This window comes from Etheostoma cragini, chromosome 12 (assembly GCF_013103735.1).
Source record: "Etheostoma cragini isolate CJK2018 chromosome 12, CSU_Ecrag_1.0, whole genome shotgun sequence".
NCBI classification, from domain to species: domain Eukaryota; kingdom Metazoa; phylum Chordata; class Actinopteri; order Perciformes; family Percidae; genus Etheostoma; species Etheostoma cragini.
Window position 1 is genome coordinate 21,872,636 of NC_048418.1, and position 15,417 is coordinate 21,888,052.

A 15,417-nucleotide genomic window follows, 5' to 3' on the forward strand; every position below is an offset into this window, starting at 1 on the left:
ACTATGCTACACAGGCTCTGTATTCTGCAGACCACTCTACCTCGGTCTTCTTTTTAAAATTCAGTCAGCCCTCTCCTCCATAAAGTACAGCTGAGCTGACGGCCTAGCGAACTTCAAAAACCAGTGATGATAAAAGTAAGCCTATCTAAATAGCTGTGTGAATGCATGCATGTAAACTAAAATGTAATTTATATAGTGCAACCAATGCAAATTCTATTTTATTAGCAACACATGCAAAATCAAAATGTCTGTTAAAACAAGAAGCTCGACACACCAGCATCGTTTTTCTAGATGACAATGTAAGTTTATTTTAAAATAACCACAAGTAGATTAAGTGTTCATTAAACCACATAACGGCCAAAAAAAGGCCTAAGTGCCACAAAGTAACAGACTATGCAAAATCTTTCTTTTCCAACAGTATGTGACAAATTCTAAAAGTTACAGACTATTTGTTTCTTTATAATAGGCATACATAAATCAAAGTTTTAAAGCTTCGCCACCAGGGCAGCAACCCCACTTCCCTATGAACAAAGTCAGAAAGAAAAAAAGGAATCGCCCATAAATTGCAACAGAAAATCTGACAAATGTTTATTACTCATAAAAGTCTCCCCCTTATAACATATAAGTTCATGTCCAAGTTGAAAAATACCATTATTTATGCAAATTAGCACATATTCAATTAGACAATGCCTCAGTCATTTGCATGATTAAACATACACGTTCAAAATACTTGTAATACAAGAGATTATTGTCTTAATGTAAATAATAACCTGGGGAGGTTTAATGGAGATATGTGTTGGTTAAAATTTGTCCCTTATTCCCCTGTAGTGTCTCTTTCACAGGCTGCAACGGGAAACTGGCATTATCGATTTCAGTATTTTTCAATACTCTCCCCCGCTTGGATTTCTTAGGACTTTTTATGGAGACGTTTATGAGACTAGATCAGTTGAAAGAGTTTCTGTTGCAGGTCATGTTGCGTAAGAGACGAAGAGACGGAGGGAGGCGGTGAAACGGAAATAATAAATGTGACATTTTGAAATAAAAGTCTGCTCACGCATCATCAGAGTAGGGTTCCAATGCATCGACTGTAAATATTAATGGTATGGTTTTGGTGTTCTGTCTTATTTTGGTAGTCTGTTTTTCTGTTTGTATTTTGCTCCGTTTCCTGTTTTATTTTGACGGTCTGGTTTTCTGTCTTGTCTTGTTTTACTTCCTGTCTTTTGTTTTTTCCTGCTCTTGTGATAGCCTGATGTTTTTCACCTGTTTCCCAGCCCGTGTGTCACCCATAGACTATATTAATATTTCTACTCTATATTAATTTATATAAAGTATATTAATATATCTACGGTCTATGGTGTCTCCTGCCTCTTGTTAACTCATTACCCTCTGTATTTATTGTTGTGTTCCCCTTGTCCATGTAGATCGTTGTGTTTTGTCTCCAGTTAGTATCGCTGTTTGTCCGCATTTCTCCAGCCTTCCCTGACCATTAATTTTAATATTAACAGTCTAAGTTCCAAAGTAGTTTTAGGCTGTGCTGAAAGCAACACTGGTACACTGGAAAAAAACAGGCCTTTTATTGTTTCTATTTTTGAGGGATTTTTATTCTTTGTTAAATGAAATAGAAAATGAATATCAAAGCATATTTTTTAAATATCTCATCTCCCTTTTTAACCATGAAAAGGAAAAATATTTAGTATTTTAAAACGAAAATCAATAAACGACCATTCGTTTCTTTGTTTTTTAATAGCCTAATGATGTCAGACTCCTTGAAAAAAACTGGTTGCTAAATGAATGAATGGCTGGATAATTCTGGGTTTCTAGACTTAATTTTCTTACTCAAACGGAGCCCGTAATATAGGCCCACTGAGACTACCTGTGATGAATGTTCAGCAGTCTGATTACATTCAGATACAGCAGTGTGAACCACAAAAGTAGGGATTACTATGTGTTAGTTTAAGTAGCCTAGAAGTCATCGGTGCAGGCTGCTGAGCAGCATCGGCGTGTCAAACACACGTTGGCGTGACGTCTCTACAGAGAGAGCGCGAGCGTATCGGAGCCTGCAGGTGGTCTCTGTGGGAGAAAGGAGGGAGCAGAGGAGCTGAGGAGCACCGAATGAACTGCCGTTACCTCCACAGACAGCAAGCCGCTTCTTTCTTCCTCTCTTCCTTTGTCCACCGCCAGCAGCGCGCCATGGCGCCCCGCCGGTACAGCCCGAGCAGCTCCGCCGCCGTGCAGAGCGACACCGCCGCTGGAGCAGCACCGCCGGCTCGCCACTACGGTGAGTCCCAGAGCAGACTGGACCGTGTCCGTTACTGTCTAAAACAACAGTTAGAATATCATTATTGGATGTCAGTGTTATGACCATAAGGCATAGATAGGCATGCAATAGTATGGCATCATAATTAGTAATTGAATTAAGCTGATATAGTCATTTCTACATTAGCCTAATATTATTAGCCTAACTAGTTACAACGCAATCAGAAACCACGAAACTTATGGTGACGTCAGGGGGGCAGTTATCACATGCTCTTCAAAGCACTTTGCCTCTAGGGCGTAAATTGTGTTTTCCCAAGGGGGGGGGGGGGGGGGGGGGGGGGGGGGGGGGGCATATTATAACTGGTTTCAGCAACATTTTATGGTGCAAATATCTTTATATATGTAAAAGAAATACTTATTTCGAAATCTATGCCTATGCTCTGACTAATTGGATGACATAATAAAAGAGTCATGTCTAGAATGTGCTATCTCTGTAAGGAGTCTGTTGTTACAGTGTGTGCTGGCAGCACCATGTGGTGTACACTCAGGATTATATATAAACGTCAAAATAATCCAATTTTACTCGTACTTATATGTGTTAGTGTATTTGTGGATAGCTTCTCCCACTGGATGCACTACTTTCTCATTTACTATTTCTTCAAAAGGTAAATTTCTAGCATTAAATAAAATCAAAATCAAATTGTGTGTAAAACACTGCCAAATAATGCCTTATAATTTAACGCAGCATGGATGACATACCTTTGTATGTCAACAGTTAACTTCATTCAATATTGTATGTAGAGTTTTCTTTTACAGAGTGCAAATGTTCCACCAAAACAAGTTCCTATTTAACCACCAGCGCTGCTTCTGCAGCTAATCACCGCCCAAGACAATTGAACTGAATGTGGAGGATACTGTAGGTGGTCAATGAGAAGTAGTTCAAAATTAGCATATGACAGCCATGTCAACAAAGTGTTGCTGCTTTTTACTGAGCACACTGTGGCTATTTTGGTCAGCAGCAGGATAAAGATTAGCTCAGCATTACTGGTCACTAATGCCATCAGCTGACCTCAGGTCCGTTTCTTTCTGCTCATCCTGTCTCGTTGTACATTAACTGTACACTGGTTAATCAAAATGATTTTAAAAGATGTTGAATAATAGAGATGTGTGTGTGTGTGTGTGTGTGTGTGTGTGTGTGTGTGTGTGTGTGTGTGTGTGTGTGTGTGTGTGTCAGAGACAGATAATCAAGATAAGTCCTCCCTGATATGACCCGGCTAAACTCAACACATTTCTCAAACACACTCTCAATTAGGTGCGTGTGGGTGTGTGTGCGCACACTCGCAGCATGCTGCACGATACAGTTGCAGTATGTAACTTTAAACTTTTTAGTTTGACTGAAGTTTTTTCAGTTTAGTTTTAAGTTAGACTGTTTTTTAGCGTTGTTTGTTGTCTTATTTGTCATTATTATGCTTGGTATCAGACTAGCTCCTACCTTACAGTGTATTGTCATGCTATTTGTGATGCTTGTGGATTGATTATTAGGGTTGTGTATCGTTTGGATTTTTTTCGGACACCGGTACTGAAATGATACTTTTAAAACGATGCTGGTGCCTGAAGCAATACTTAAAATAAAATAAATTTGCGTTTCACAGCATCCGAGAGCAGCGCAAGTATTTAGGTGGCACCGAAATTTGGCACCAAAATACGCTTTCGTCTGGCAGAAGCCGGGCAAGCATCAAACCAGAGGTTGACCTGAAATATCAACGTCAGGAAATTGGCATAAGCTGTTTCAAGTCCCCATACGGACCAAAGTACGGAGTTTGGACTGGTAGCTGGAGTGCTCAAGGTGCTCTTGAGCAAGGCACTGAACCCCCCCTCAACGCCTTAAGGCGCCTGTTCAGCAGTTGCAGCCAACTCACTCTGACATCTCTGCATTAGTGCATGTAAAGGACCTGGACGTGTGTATTTTAGGCCTGTGTGTAGTGTGTAATAACTGTAATAACACTACAGCTAGAGTTTAAATTGTAATTTCCCCATAGGGGATCAATAAGGAGTATAAAATTATAAATTCGATCTGTTTGTGTGCTGATCCAAAAATTGATCCAAACTGTAAAGTTTTTTGTGGAAATTATATTGCAAGCCTCACTGTTTCTTCATTAAAATGTGTGGTATAGTTACATAAGAAATTAATTGCTATAAAAATATAGGTAGTTTAAAACAGAGCAACCGTGTTGTCAATTTCGGTAACCAAAAGCTGATGCCTGGTTGCCAAGCCAGTCATAAGCACAAGTTAGCATTGATCCCTGACCGGGTCTCCGATAACAAAGTAATTTTACTGCTCCCAATATACAGACCAAATCTGAAAACAGAGATACACAAACAAAAATTATTAAAGTCTAAAACAAGGACTCTTTTGAGACTCTGAAGGGGCTGCATGGAGGTCACAGATTGGGAAATATCTTTCCAAAGCTGTGAAAGGGACCTAAACCTGCTGACAGACTTCTCCTATTTGACTTTCCAAGTGGACACTGCCATATCATAGAAACCGGTTAAACTTTATCCCACCTACAAGCCTTGGCTCACTAAGGACCTGAAACACTGTCTGAACAAAAAGCAGTGTTCCTGCAGGGAGATTAAAACAGAATCAAAGCTAGTAAAAATAGTAAATTGAGAATGAAGGAGGAAAATAACATCTGGTATTTAATCTGACAACCACGTTTCTGTAACACAGAAGAGACTGGTTTGACGGTAGTGTGAGTTGTGTAAGTTGTGTACGACCACACAATAGACAGATATATTGCAGGTAATGGCAACCTCCAGCCTTGTCTCCTCATTTGCGGGTCCTCCTCTGACTCAAGATTCAAGAACTTTATTTGCCATTTGTGTTTTCACACATAGGAACTCTTGTGCGGTTGTTACTCAGAGTCAAGTTGAGTTTAAAAAGACACACAAAGCATTTACATTATAAATAAATAAAATTGCACAAAACCATTTAAAAGCACAAATAAAAATATATAAATTTGCATCCCTAAATTACAAAAGGTATAATTGCATATTGCCCTTGGCCCCTAAAGACAGCCCCTTATAAGATATCGAAGTGCACAGTTATTATTAAATAAATAAATAAGATGCACAGGTGTATTGCACAGATATGTTATGTTACACATAACATGTGTGGTGTTTCCATACCAAAACAGTGATGCCGGTGGTGAGGATGCTCTCTATCCGTCCTTTGTAGACGAGGGTGAGAGGGCGACAGTGCAGACCAGCTTTTCTAAGCAGCCTGGTGAAATACAATCTCTGCTGGGCTTTCTTCACTGTGGCAACAGTGTTCCCAGTCCAGTTCAGATCCGATGTTACTTGTAGTCCCAGGAATTTGTAACTGTCAGCCCTCTCCACCTCAGTGCCCTTGATGACAAGGGGCTGCAAGGGAGGTGGGGTTTTCCTGAAGTCCATAATTACTTCTCTTGTCTTGTCTGCGTTTAGGCATAGGTTGTTCAACTCACCATAGGCACAAATGTCCTTTGCCACACTCCTGTAACCCGACTCATCCCCCCCCCCTTAATGAGACCCAGGATGATAGTATCGTCTGCATACTTAATAATGAGGGTGTTAGCCTGGGTGGGGACACAGTTGTGTGTGTACAGGGTGAATAGTTTAGAGCTAAGGCAACAGCCTTTTGGGGACCCTGTGCTGGTGATGAGCTCCGCGGACACCCTCTTTCCCATCCTCACCACCTGTGGTCTTTCAGTCAGGAAATCCAGGATCCAGTTACAGGTGGGAGTCGGGACGCCGAGGTCTGTCAGCTTCTCAATCAGCCTACCCGGGCGGATGGTATTAAAAGCCGAACTGTAATCTAGAAACAGCGTTCTGACATACAGTATGTTCCTCTGCTGTCCAAGTGTTGCAGGATGTGGTGTAAAGCAGTGGCCACTGCGTCATCCACTGAATGATTGGGACGGTAGGCGAACTGGAGGGGGTCAATCGTACCCGGGACCATGTGATTGATGTGCACAAGAACCAGTTTTTCTAAGCACTTCATGGCTACTGACGTGAGTGCTACTGGCCTAAAGTCATTCATGATAGATAGATTTTCTTTTTTAGAAACTGGTATGATAATGGAGGATTTGAAAATACGCGGGAATACTGCTTGATTTAGAGACAGGTTGAAAATGTCTACGTACACGCCAGTGAGTTGTGCTGCACAGGCCTTCAAGACTCTGGGAGCGACGCCATCTGGTCCATTGGCCTTGTGGATGTTTACCTGCCTCAGAGCTTTCCGGGCCTGTGTGGGTGTCACCTGAAAGACAGTGTCCGTGGGTTTACATTTTACTTTTGAAGGGGTGTCTGTGTTCATTCTGTCAATTCTGGTGTAGAAAAAGTTAAGGCTGTCTGGGAGGGTGACATCCAGGGGGTCTTTGGCTAGTACTGTTTTCTTATAGTTTGTGACAGCTTGGATTCCTTGCCACGTACTGCGCATATTGTTACCAAAGTAAAAACCTTCAATTTGTTTTGAATACGCCCTCTTTGCAGCTCTGATGGATTTCCGTAGCTCATACAGGGCTTTCTTGTACTCCCCTAGATCTTCTGACTTAAAAGCTTCCTGCCTTTTCCTGATTTTCTGCCTTAAATTTCCATTAAACCAAGGTTTCTGGTTTGGAAACACGCGCACAGTTCTAGAAGGTGTGCATGTAGATGTGCACCAGCTGATGTAATCACTCACAGTCTCTGTGTATTCATGGATATCATCTGTTGCCTCCTTAAAGATATTCCAGTCTGTGGCCTCTAAGCAACCCTGCAGGCTAGGCTGTGTGCTGTATGTCCAGGTGTTAACAGTTGTTTATGTCATTGGCTGTGCCTTAAACCTTTTAATGTATGTGGGCTTAAGCCGAATTGCCAGATGGTCAGACTTGCCAAAATGGGGTCTTGGTTCAGCTATAAAGGCATTTCTGATGTTGCTGCAACAGTGATCTAGTATCTTATTTTCTCTAGTCGGAAAGGTCAAAAACTGATACAGTTTGGTAAGTTTTTCTTGAGGTTGCAGTGATTAAAATCTCCCAGAATAAAGAAAGCAGCATCAGGATAATCATTTTCATGCTCATTGATCATGTCATGTAGCTCACTAAGTGCAACCTCTTCTTTGGCGGAGGGGGGAATGTACACAACACTCACAATAATGCATTGCAGTTCTCTGGGTAAATGGAACGGCCGTAGCTTCCAAGTTAGAAACTCCACATTCTCAGAGCAAGATTTAGAAAAAAGCTTACACAATGTCTGTTTGACGAGGACGGCCGTTCCTCCAACGCGAGTTTTACCGCTTCGGTCCTCCCTAAAGGCCGTGTAGCCGTCTGGTGTTATCGCCTTGTCAGGTGTCCTTTCCCCCAGCCATGCTTCACAGAAGCACAGCATGGAGCAATCTTGTAAGTCCCTTTGCATTGAGATCCGAGCCCGGAGCTCATCCATCTTGTTTAGCAGAAACTGGACGTTAGCAAACAATATGACCGGGAGGGCTAGTTTTCCACTGCTAACCAAGCGCCGGAGTCGTCGATCGACCCCTCCCCGTCCGCCACGTCTCCCCTTGGGCCTATTGTTGTCTCGGCCTGGCGTCTTATCCCCATGTCTTGCTAGCTCAGGATAGAGGCTAAGCGTGCTGGTGTCTAGGAGTCCGAAAAGACTGCACTCTCTTAGGCATAATAGAGCCGCCCGGTCGTAAATACCATTTACTGACCCTTCTGTTATCGTAGTGTAGCGAAAAATAACAAGAAATAAACAAACAAATAATTTGGCTCTGAGTACTCCGTGACGTCGCCCTCTCAGGAGCGCCATCTTGGATACTACAACTGTAATCTAGAAAACTTTTCCTCCGAGCGCGCTTGATGTAATTATTCCTTAGCAGAAACTCAGTGAGTTAGGGTGGTAAAATTTGAACATTCACTAGCCATTTGGCTGATTAAAAGTTAATTTTGCAGCCTTGTCGGGTCAATTCAATACTAATTCAATTAAATTGTATTTAAAGTGGCAAATCTTAACAGAGGTTAACTCCGGACATTTTACAGATAGAGTAGGTCTAGACAGACATAATTAACAGAGACACAACTATTTCCCCAAAATCATGCATTTGGTGCAACCACAACCCACAGGAGCGTTTTCCATCCTCATGTCTTAAATGGAAGGGTTACGGTTTTGTTGTGTGTGTTGTGTGGTTGTGAAACGGTTCCAGTTTGGTTAGGTTTATGCACCAAAACTACTTGACAAGTTAGAAGAAGATCGTGGTTACAGTTAAAATCAGTACATCAGGAACAATTGTGTCTTGGGTAAAAGTCCTGTTATTGTTTGACCTCTCCAACACATCCACTCAAGCTGATTGTGTGGAAATTAAAACAGTCGGACAAATATGGTTGAAGTAGCTTGGCTACATATGGTGTACAGGTGCCTGACCCTGCAAAGATTTGTAAGTAAGAGTGAGAAGTTTTAACTCATTCCCAATTTGACAAGAAGCAAGTGAAGGGACTTAAGAACAGGGGTAATGTGAGAGCGTAAATTGAATCTAGTGAGTAGCCATGCTGCCATATTCTGGATTACATGAAGGTAATTAAGAGCAGACATACTAAGTAAGGAGAACAGTAAGTTACAATGAGATATGATACAAATGAATGTACAAGCATCTCAAGTTCAGCAGTTGAAACTCCAGATCTCAGTTTACTTCTGTTTCTTAAGTGGAAAAAACAAGATCTGGTCAGCTGCTTCACATACTGTATGTGTTGAACAATGTAGATTGATCAAAGGAAAAACAACTTAGAGAGGTTTGCAGTTGGGCCAACAAAAATGTACTTGGAGCACCAAATTTAGGGGATTGGTGACCCATGCGCCATTGCTTGAAAATATTAGTGTCCACCCTAGCTTCATTTTCAATGAAACAGAAGTGAGCAGGTGCTACTGGAGCTACCTGACAAACAGCATGACGATGCAGGCTTGATATGAAAAACATCATAGCAGACAATCGAACCATTCATAGCCATCCCCTTATTGGGGTAGGGTTGTGGGGGTAGCAGCTCTAGCAGGGGACCCCAAACTTACCTTTCCTGAGCGTCATTAACCATCTCTGAGTGGGGGATCCAAAGCCGTTCCCAGGGTGGGTATATAATCTCTCCACCTAGTCCTGGGTCCAAGCCCTCCTCCCAGGGAGGCGCCCAGTGGTCATCCTTACTAGTCCTTACTCATGGACTCACCATTTTGGCCACTTTTACACAGGGTCATGACACAGCCTTCATGACCATAGGTAAGGGTAGAAAGAAAATTGACAGGTAGATTCAGAGCTTTGCTTTACAGCTCAGCTCTCTTTTTGTCACAGTGGTTCCGTAAGGCAAATGCAAAACCGGCCCCGCTGCTCAGACTCTCCAGCCAGTCTCCTGCTCCATTGTCCTCTCAACTGCCAAGAAGACCCCGAGATATTTGAACTCCTTCACTTCACATTATCTACCCAGAGATTTCCTCGGTTTCCTGACGAGAACTATGGCCTCAGATTTAGAGGTGCTAATCCTCACTTCACACTCTGCTGTAAATCAATCCAGTGAGTGCTCAGTAGTAGTGTTCAGTGCATGTGTATAAACAACAGTCAGAGTCCCCCCCCCCCCCCCCCCCCCCCCCCCCCCCCCCCCCCCCTTCTTTGCCTGTCTCCAGAAGGGGGCCCCGGGCGTCCTCCGGGCAGGGTAACTCTTCCTCAATTATTCATGAGGCTTTTCTTTTTTTAACAATTCTTAGTATTTACACATGACTTTGACATGACATGACTTTGAGCCACTGTTACCTATATTCCTCTACTTTCGCAAGGCACTGATTTGATTTTGTTTGGTCTAAATCCATTAAAGCTTGTCATGGTTTTTTCTTTCTTTCAGGAGAACCACACAAATTTGATCCTTCCTTCAGAGGTCCAGTCCGTAGAAGGTAACTCCATACTTCCTTCTTTGCTTACAAATACACAGAGATACCCAATTCTAGATACTACTGCTACTCAATCACTTCGTTGGTATTTTCAGGATATTCCAGGATAAGGCTAAACAATGTGAAAACCGCTAAATGTTTTTGTCCTCAATTGTAAAGTCTTTCCTCTGAGCTGCTCTCTTTGATTGCTTAAATTGTGTTTTAAGACAGAAAAAAATCTTCTGCCAACATTTATTATTATAAAGAATGTTTTCTTTTTTTTAAGCCAAGTTTAGTGCATGTCTTATTCCACTTTATGTACAGTACTGTAAAAAATGCAGCCCGTAAGGGGACTTGTGAGAGAAAGATTTTAAACATCAAATGAAAGCAGATGCCTAGATAACCTGCCGTTAAATCCCTAATAGTCAAGCTTAAAAAACAATAGATCCTACACTTCCCATTATGCAACTTGTTTTTCGAAAAGACTCCCCTGTTTTTTAAGGCTACACTCTGAGATGACCTTAATGATTACCAAAATGTTTAGAAATGTCTGTCTTAAATTAAGACAAATTCTGGTGAATGAATCTGTAGATGAACTATTTTTTACCACATCAACCGTTCTCACTGAAGTTGACTTTCACACACACAACCTGTGTTAATGAACTAATTTTCCCAAAGACATACATGTAATTTTGATCTATAACTGTATCTTTTTAGCGATGTGATTGTGAAGAAATGTGTGTTTTTTCTCTCATAATACATCTAAAATTGATCTCCCACTGTTTTCTTAAAGAGGAATAACTCCCTCCCTCTTCGTCCTTAACCCCTAAGCTATTTTGCTTTTTATCTCATTGCCTTATTTCTATCTTTTCAGACGCTGCACTGATAGCTTATGTTGTTTGATCTTCATCATTGTCATCTTCTCATATATGGCCCTTGGGATAGTGGGTGAGTGACTCTACACAAACACATATGTACAGACACACGAACACCCATGCACACACAAACAAACACGCGCACACACACGCACACAACAAAATGTGGGAGTGGGGGAAAAGCGTCTTTGATCAGACTCGTTGTAGTACATTCTCTTGTGAAAACATACATACACATGCACGAACACTAAGCCTTCACGATATTGTAAAAAACTGACATTGCAAAAAAAAATCCTGCGATATATATTGCGATATGAAAAAAGAAAAAGTAATAGCTCTATTTGGAAATAATAAATCATTCTTGACTACTGCTGTGATTTTGTAGGGGAGTGCATGTACATAGAAGATAAAAATGAAAATGTGAACCATTCTTTGTTAAACTTTAATACTTTACAAACACCAACGCAAGTAATCACTGTGACTGCTCTTCTGAAGTGATTTGGAAAGGGAAATTAAGTAAAAATACGCTGGTTGACTAACATGACACCATTGTATTCATATAAAACTATAAATCCAGGGTAAAGTGTACTACAATAACTGCATGTTGCTTCCTCTAAATTTCCGGTTGAGGTCAACTAGCGGGCCCAGCTCGTTAGTTTGATAAATTGGTCAGACCGGCATGTCACGCATACTAGCAACAAATTGGTGCAGTGTAAATGACATAAGATCAGACACTGACTTCTTTAGTAGATTAGTGTTACGTTTCCAGCGTTGCGGCTCCAAACCGTAACGTTAGTTGGTTTGGACGGACCCCTTGTTTCTTTAGGCTAAGTATATTTGCTTTAGCCTGGTTGGTAGCAGCTTTCTTCAGGGGAAGATGGCCGAGTTGTGATTATATTGCATTATTCAGGTGATTTAGTTTGTGCGAACATACTATGGTAGCTTCACTGACAACCCATCAAAAACTATGCACATCACTGTGTCAGCGGCAGCTGCTGCCTACTTTTCTACACACGGAGAGCCTCACTTCCCATAACAAACCCCGTCGGACTAACGTCACATACACACGTTGCCCACATGGCTACCTGTCTTTAAGGTGAAGGATCGGACGGTAATAATCATGTAAAAGGAGAAAGTGAAAGTTTACTTTTCAATCAAGCAGCAAAAAAGGAATCGCAATGTCCTGCAATGCGTACATCGTGATGTTGATGGTAAAACACAATATTGTTCAGCCTTAACAAACACACATTTTTTCCATGAAGCACAACAAAGTAAATTGTGTGTCTTTGGTGATGGGTTTGGGGGTGGGGGGATTAGCATAAAATATTCCCCCCCAAAAAAGAAGCCCAGACCAGTAGGGGTGCAACAAGACACCCGCCTCCTGTATCGGGCGGAGATTTTGGAGATCCCTGTCAGCTGTTCAATAGTTGGAAGATCAACGATGCTTTGCATTTACCTACGGCAATACTTTTTGATATTCTTAAGTCCCTTTTGAAGTGTTGATATGGCTACTAATCCCCATCCTAACGGAGCTGGCGTGGACTAAGCTAACACCACCCCGTTGGACAAAGTTGTCCTCACTGCTATTGCTACACTTTGAGCTGAACATCTGAACTGCCATCTCTGAAAAATAACATCTGAGCCTCTGTGGAACGCAACATATACACTCTAGCAACATATTTGAGGTCCGAATTTGCATTGGCATGCATACTAGCGGCTGCGAGGGCGTCACAGAGCTAGAAACAGAAATTAATCACTGGGCAGATGTGACGTTATCCCTGGAGAACAAACTACAGATCCTCACTAAGCAGGTGACTTCCTTGACTGAGAAGTGTGAAGATTAAACGGACGGAAGCAAGAAATTCAATCACCTCCGCCACTCCCTCTTATTTTAAAGAGGCTACACAAGAGAACTGTGAGGAGTTTTACAGTTTTTTAATGACAAGGATTATTTAATTAGGCAACAGATCCCCTCCAGGTAGTATTTTATCCACCAGGATAGAATTATGTACATATTTTGGTGATTTCAAACTGTTTCAATTAAATTACATTGTATTTATTGTATCAAATCACAAAAAGATTTATTTTAAGACACTTAGAGTAGGTCTAGACCTCACTCTATAATTTACGAAGACCCAAAAATTCCAAACTACATAACAAAAAAGGGCCCCAAAAACAAGTATTTAGTGCCAGAGTGGTGTGGAAAAACTCCCTTTCAGGCAAAAACCTTGACTGGTGAGGAAAACTTCCTTTTAGGGAGAAACCTCGGACAGACCCAACCTCTGTCTGACAGGCGGTGTCTGACGGTGCCGGTTGGAGGTGTGATGAACAAGGGCAATTATAGTCACAATAAAGATAAAGGAACTATGACTAGTCATAGTATTTGTAGTAGTTCATGGTGTAGCAGGGCACTGCACGGTGTTACAGGGTGTTGCAGGGCACTGCAGGGCATTGCAGGGCCTGTCCTGGGTTGCTGCATCGCCATCCTTCCTGTCCTTTCATTGACCCGGGTTCACTTTCAGCTTAGCTTTAGTATATTTACAGTATGAATGTTGGCATGGCTAAGTAAATCACAGCAACCCTAAGGTCTAACCAAGCTAACACTTTTGTGATTTCAATTTAAGGCTTTTTTTGTGAATTTGAGGCCTCTTGTTAGGTGTAGCTCTCATTGCTCAATCCAGCTCAATCAATGAGACTCGCGGACAAGAAGCGTTTATTTCCCCGATCTTTTGTTTAAGTAACTCAACACACATATACATTATAAGATTAACTGGACCCTGTGGTAAGAGATTGCGGGCGTAACAAGCTCTCTGACCGCACTTTTACTCACACACACCTAGAGTTGGGCATTGAGAACCGATTCATACTTGGAATTGTTTCAAAAATTACATGAATCTTTTCTTTATTGGAATCGTTTGGAAATTGCTTGGAGGATTTTGGTGTCAAATCCGATCATCGCTTCCCACTTTAATATGCGCAAGTTTTAGTTTATGTTAGCTGCCAGGCGCAGCTAACTGTGCTCTAGTGTGGCTTTTTTTACTTTGAAAAAGCCCTATAAAACTGCAATCCACCATTGAATCAAAAATACAACCTTCCTCTTATTTGTGAAATAAGCATGCGACCCATTTCAACTCCAACCCTCAAAAAATTGGAATTGAGAATCGATAAGAACCGGAATCAAAATGAAGAATCGGAATTGGGTTAAGAATTGTTAAAATCCAAACAATGCCCAACCCTACACACACTGGCCGTTTAGAAAGGAAGAGCCTTAAGGAACAGCCTGAAATACTGTATATAACCATTATATGACCCCTTTAATTTGACTGTCTGCCTCGAGCAGGCTACACGTGTGTTTTTTACGCTTGTCAAGCTGACTGGACATACCATGGGGGCGTGGCAGAATCAACGATTCATTTTTTAAATTTGAAATTCAAGATTTTGACATAATTTTGGTGGTTTTCGATTTAATATTGAAATTGTGACACCCTTATTATTGAATGGTTTGGAGGAGTTTTGGTTCGCTAGGCTTCAGAATCTCTATCGCCAGATGACGGTGGCAAGTCCGTCAATCAGTTTCTTTCAGTATAAAACAATTTTCAAACAGTAGATTGAAACCTTAATCAACAGAACTAATAGCTATCATTTTGAGATGTGTCAGGCAAAAGGTGTAAAAGGCTGCTGGAGTCAGAATCTTACCAATGCAATCTATTTATGCTATTGCTGAAATTACCACTCATATTCCTACTAGCACTACTCACTGCTTGCAGATGGGTGAGTGTATAATTGTGGGCTACTGGTGACATCACCCTAAGAGGACATGTTTCCACTAATCCCACAGTACGACATGCACGCACGCACACACACACACACACGCGCACACACACACACACACACACACACACACACACACACACAAACCTGTGCACTATAAGTGGTTGTATTAAGAGCATGTCATACACACATGCATGCACACACTCAGAATCACTCCACTCCAGCTTTGTTACTACCAAACACAGATGACATAATTCTCGATGACATCACCCTCTCTTTCTGTCTCATGTACTAAGCCCCCATTTCTTCCATCAGTACCACACACTCATGCCATTCATTACAATAAGCATTTTACTGCAATGTAGACACATAAATGTGAAATAACGGGAAGATTTTCGAGTAAGGAAAGGCGGACCTCCTAATTCCTTTGTGCGGAGCTTTGTGACAGATCCTCCATTTCTATCATAGAAAAATCCACCAATATTTTTCAGTCCATTTTTAGAATACGTTATCTTTTCCAAATATACAGTGGGTACGGAAAGTATTCAGACCCCTTTAAATTTTTCACTCTTTGTTTCATTGCAGCCATTTTCCA

The 15,417-nt window shown here is 41.5% G+C and overlaps 1 protein-coding gene across 2 annotated transcripts in view; it reads left to right on the forward strand.

Moving 5' to 3' along the window:
* The first annotated feature begins 2,000 nt into the window (after nt 1-2,000).
* LOC117954078 (choline transporter-like protein 5-A) overlaps nt 2,001-15,417 on the forward strand; it is a 44,630-nt gene continuing 31,213 nt past the window's right edge. For both annotated transcript variants that reach the window (XR_004658731.1, XM_034887565.1), the window contains exons 1-3: nt 2,001-2,278; nt 10,152-10,200; nt 11,051-11,124. Coding sequence is in view for 1 of the 2 variants with exons in the window: in XM_034887565.1 (XP_034743456.1) it covers nt 2,113-2,278; nt 10,152-10,200; nt 11,051-11,124 (289 nt within the window). In the remaining variant the exon portion in view is untranslated. The remainder of the gene's footprint in view (nt 2,279-10,151; nt 10,201-11,050; nt 11,125-15,417) is intronic.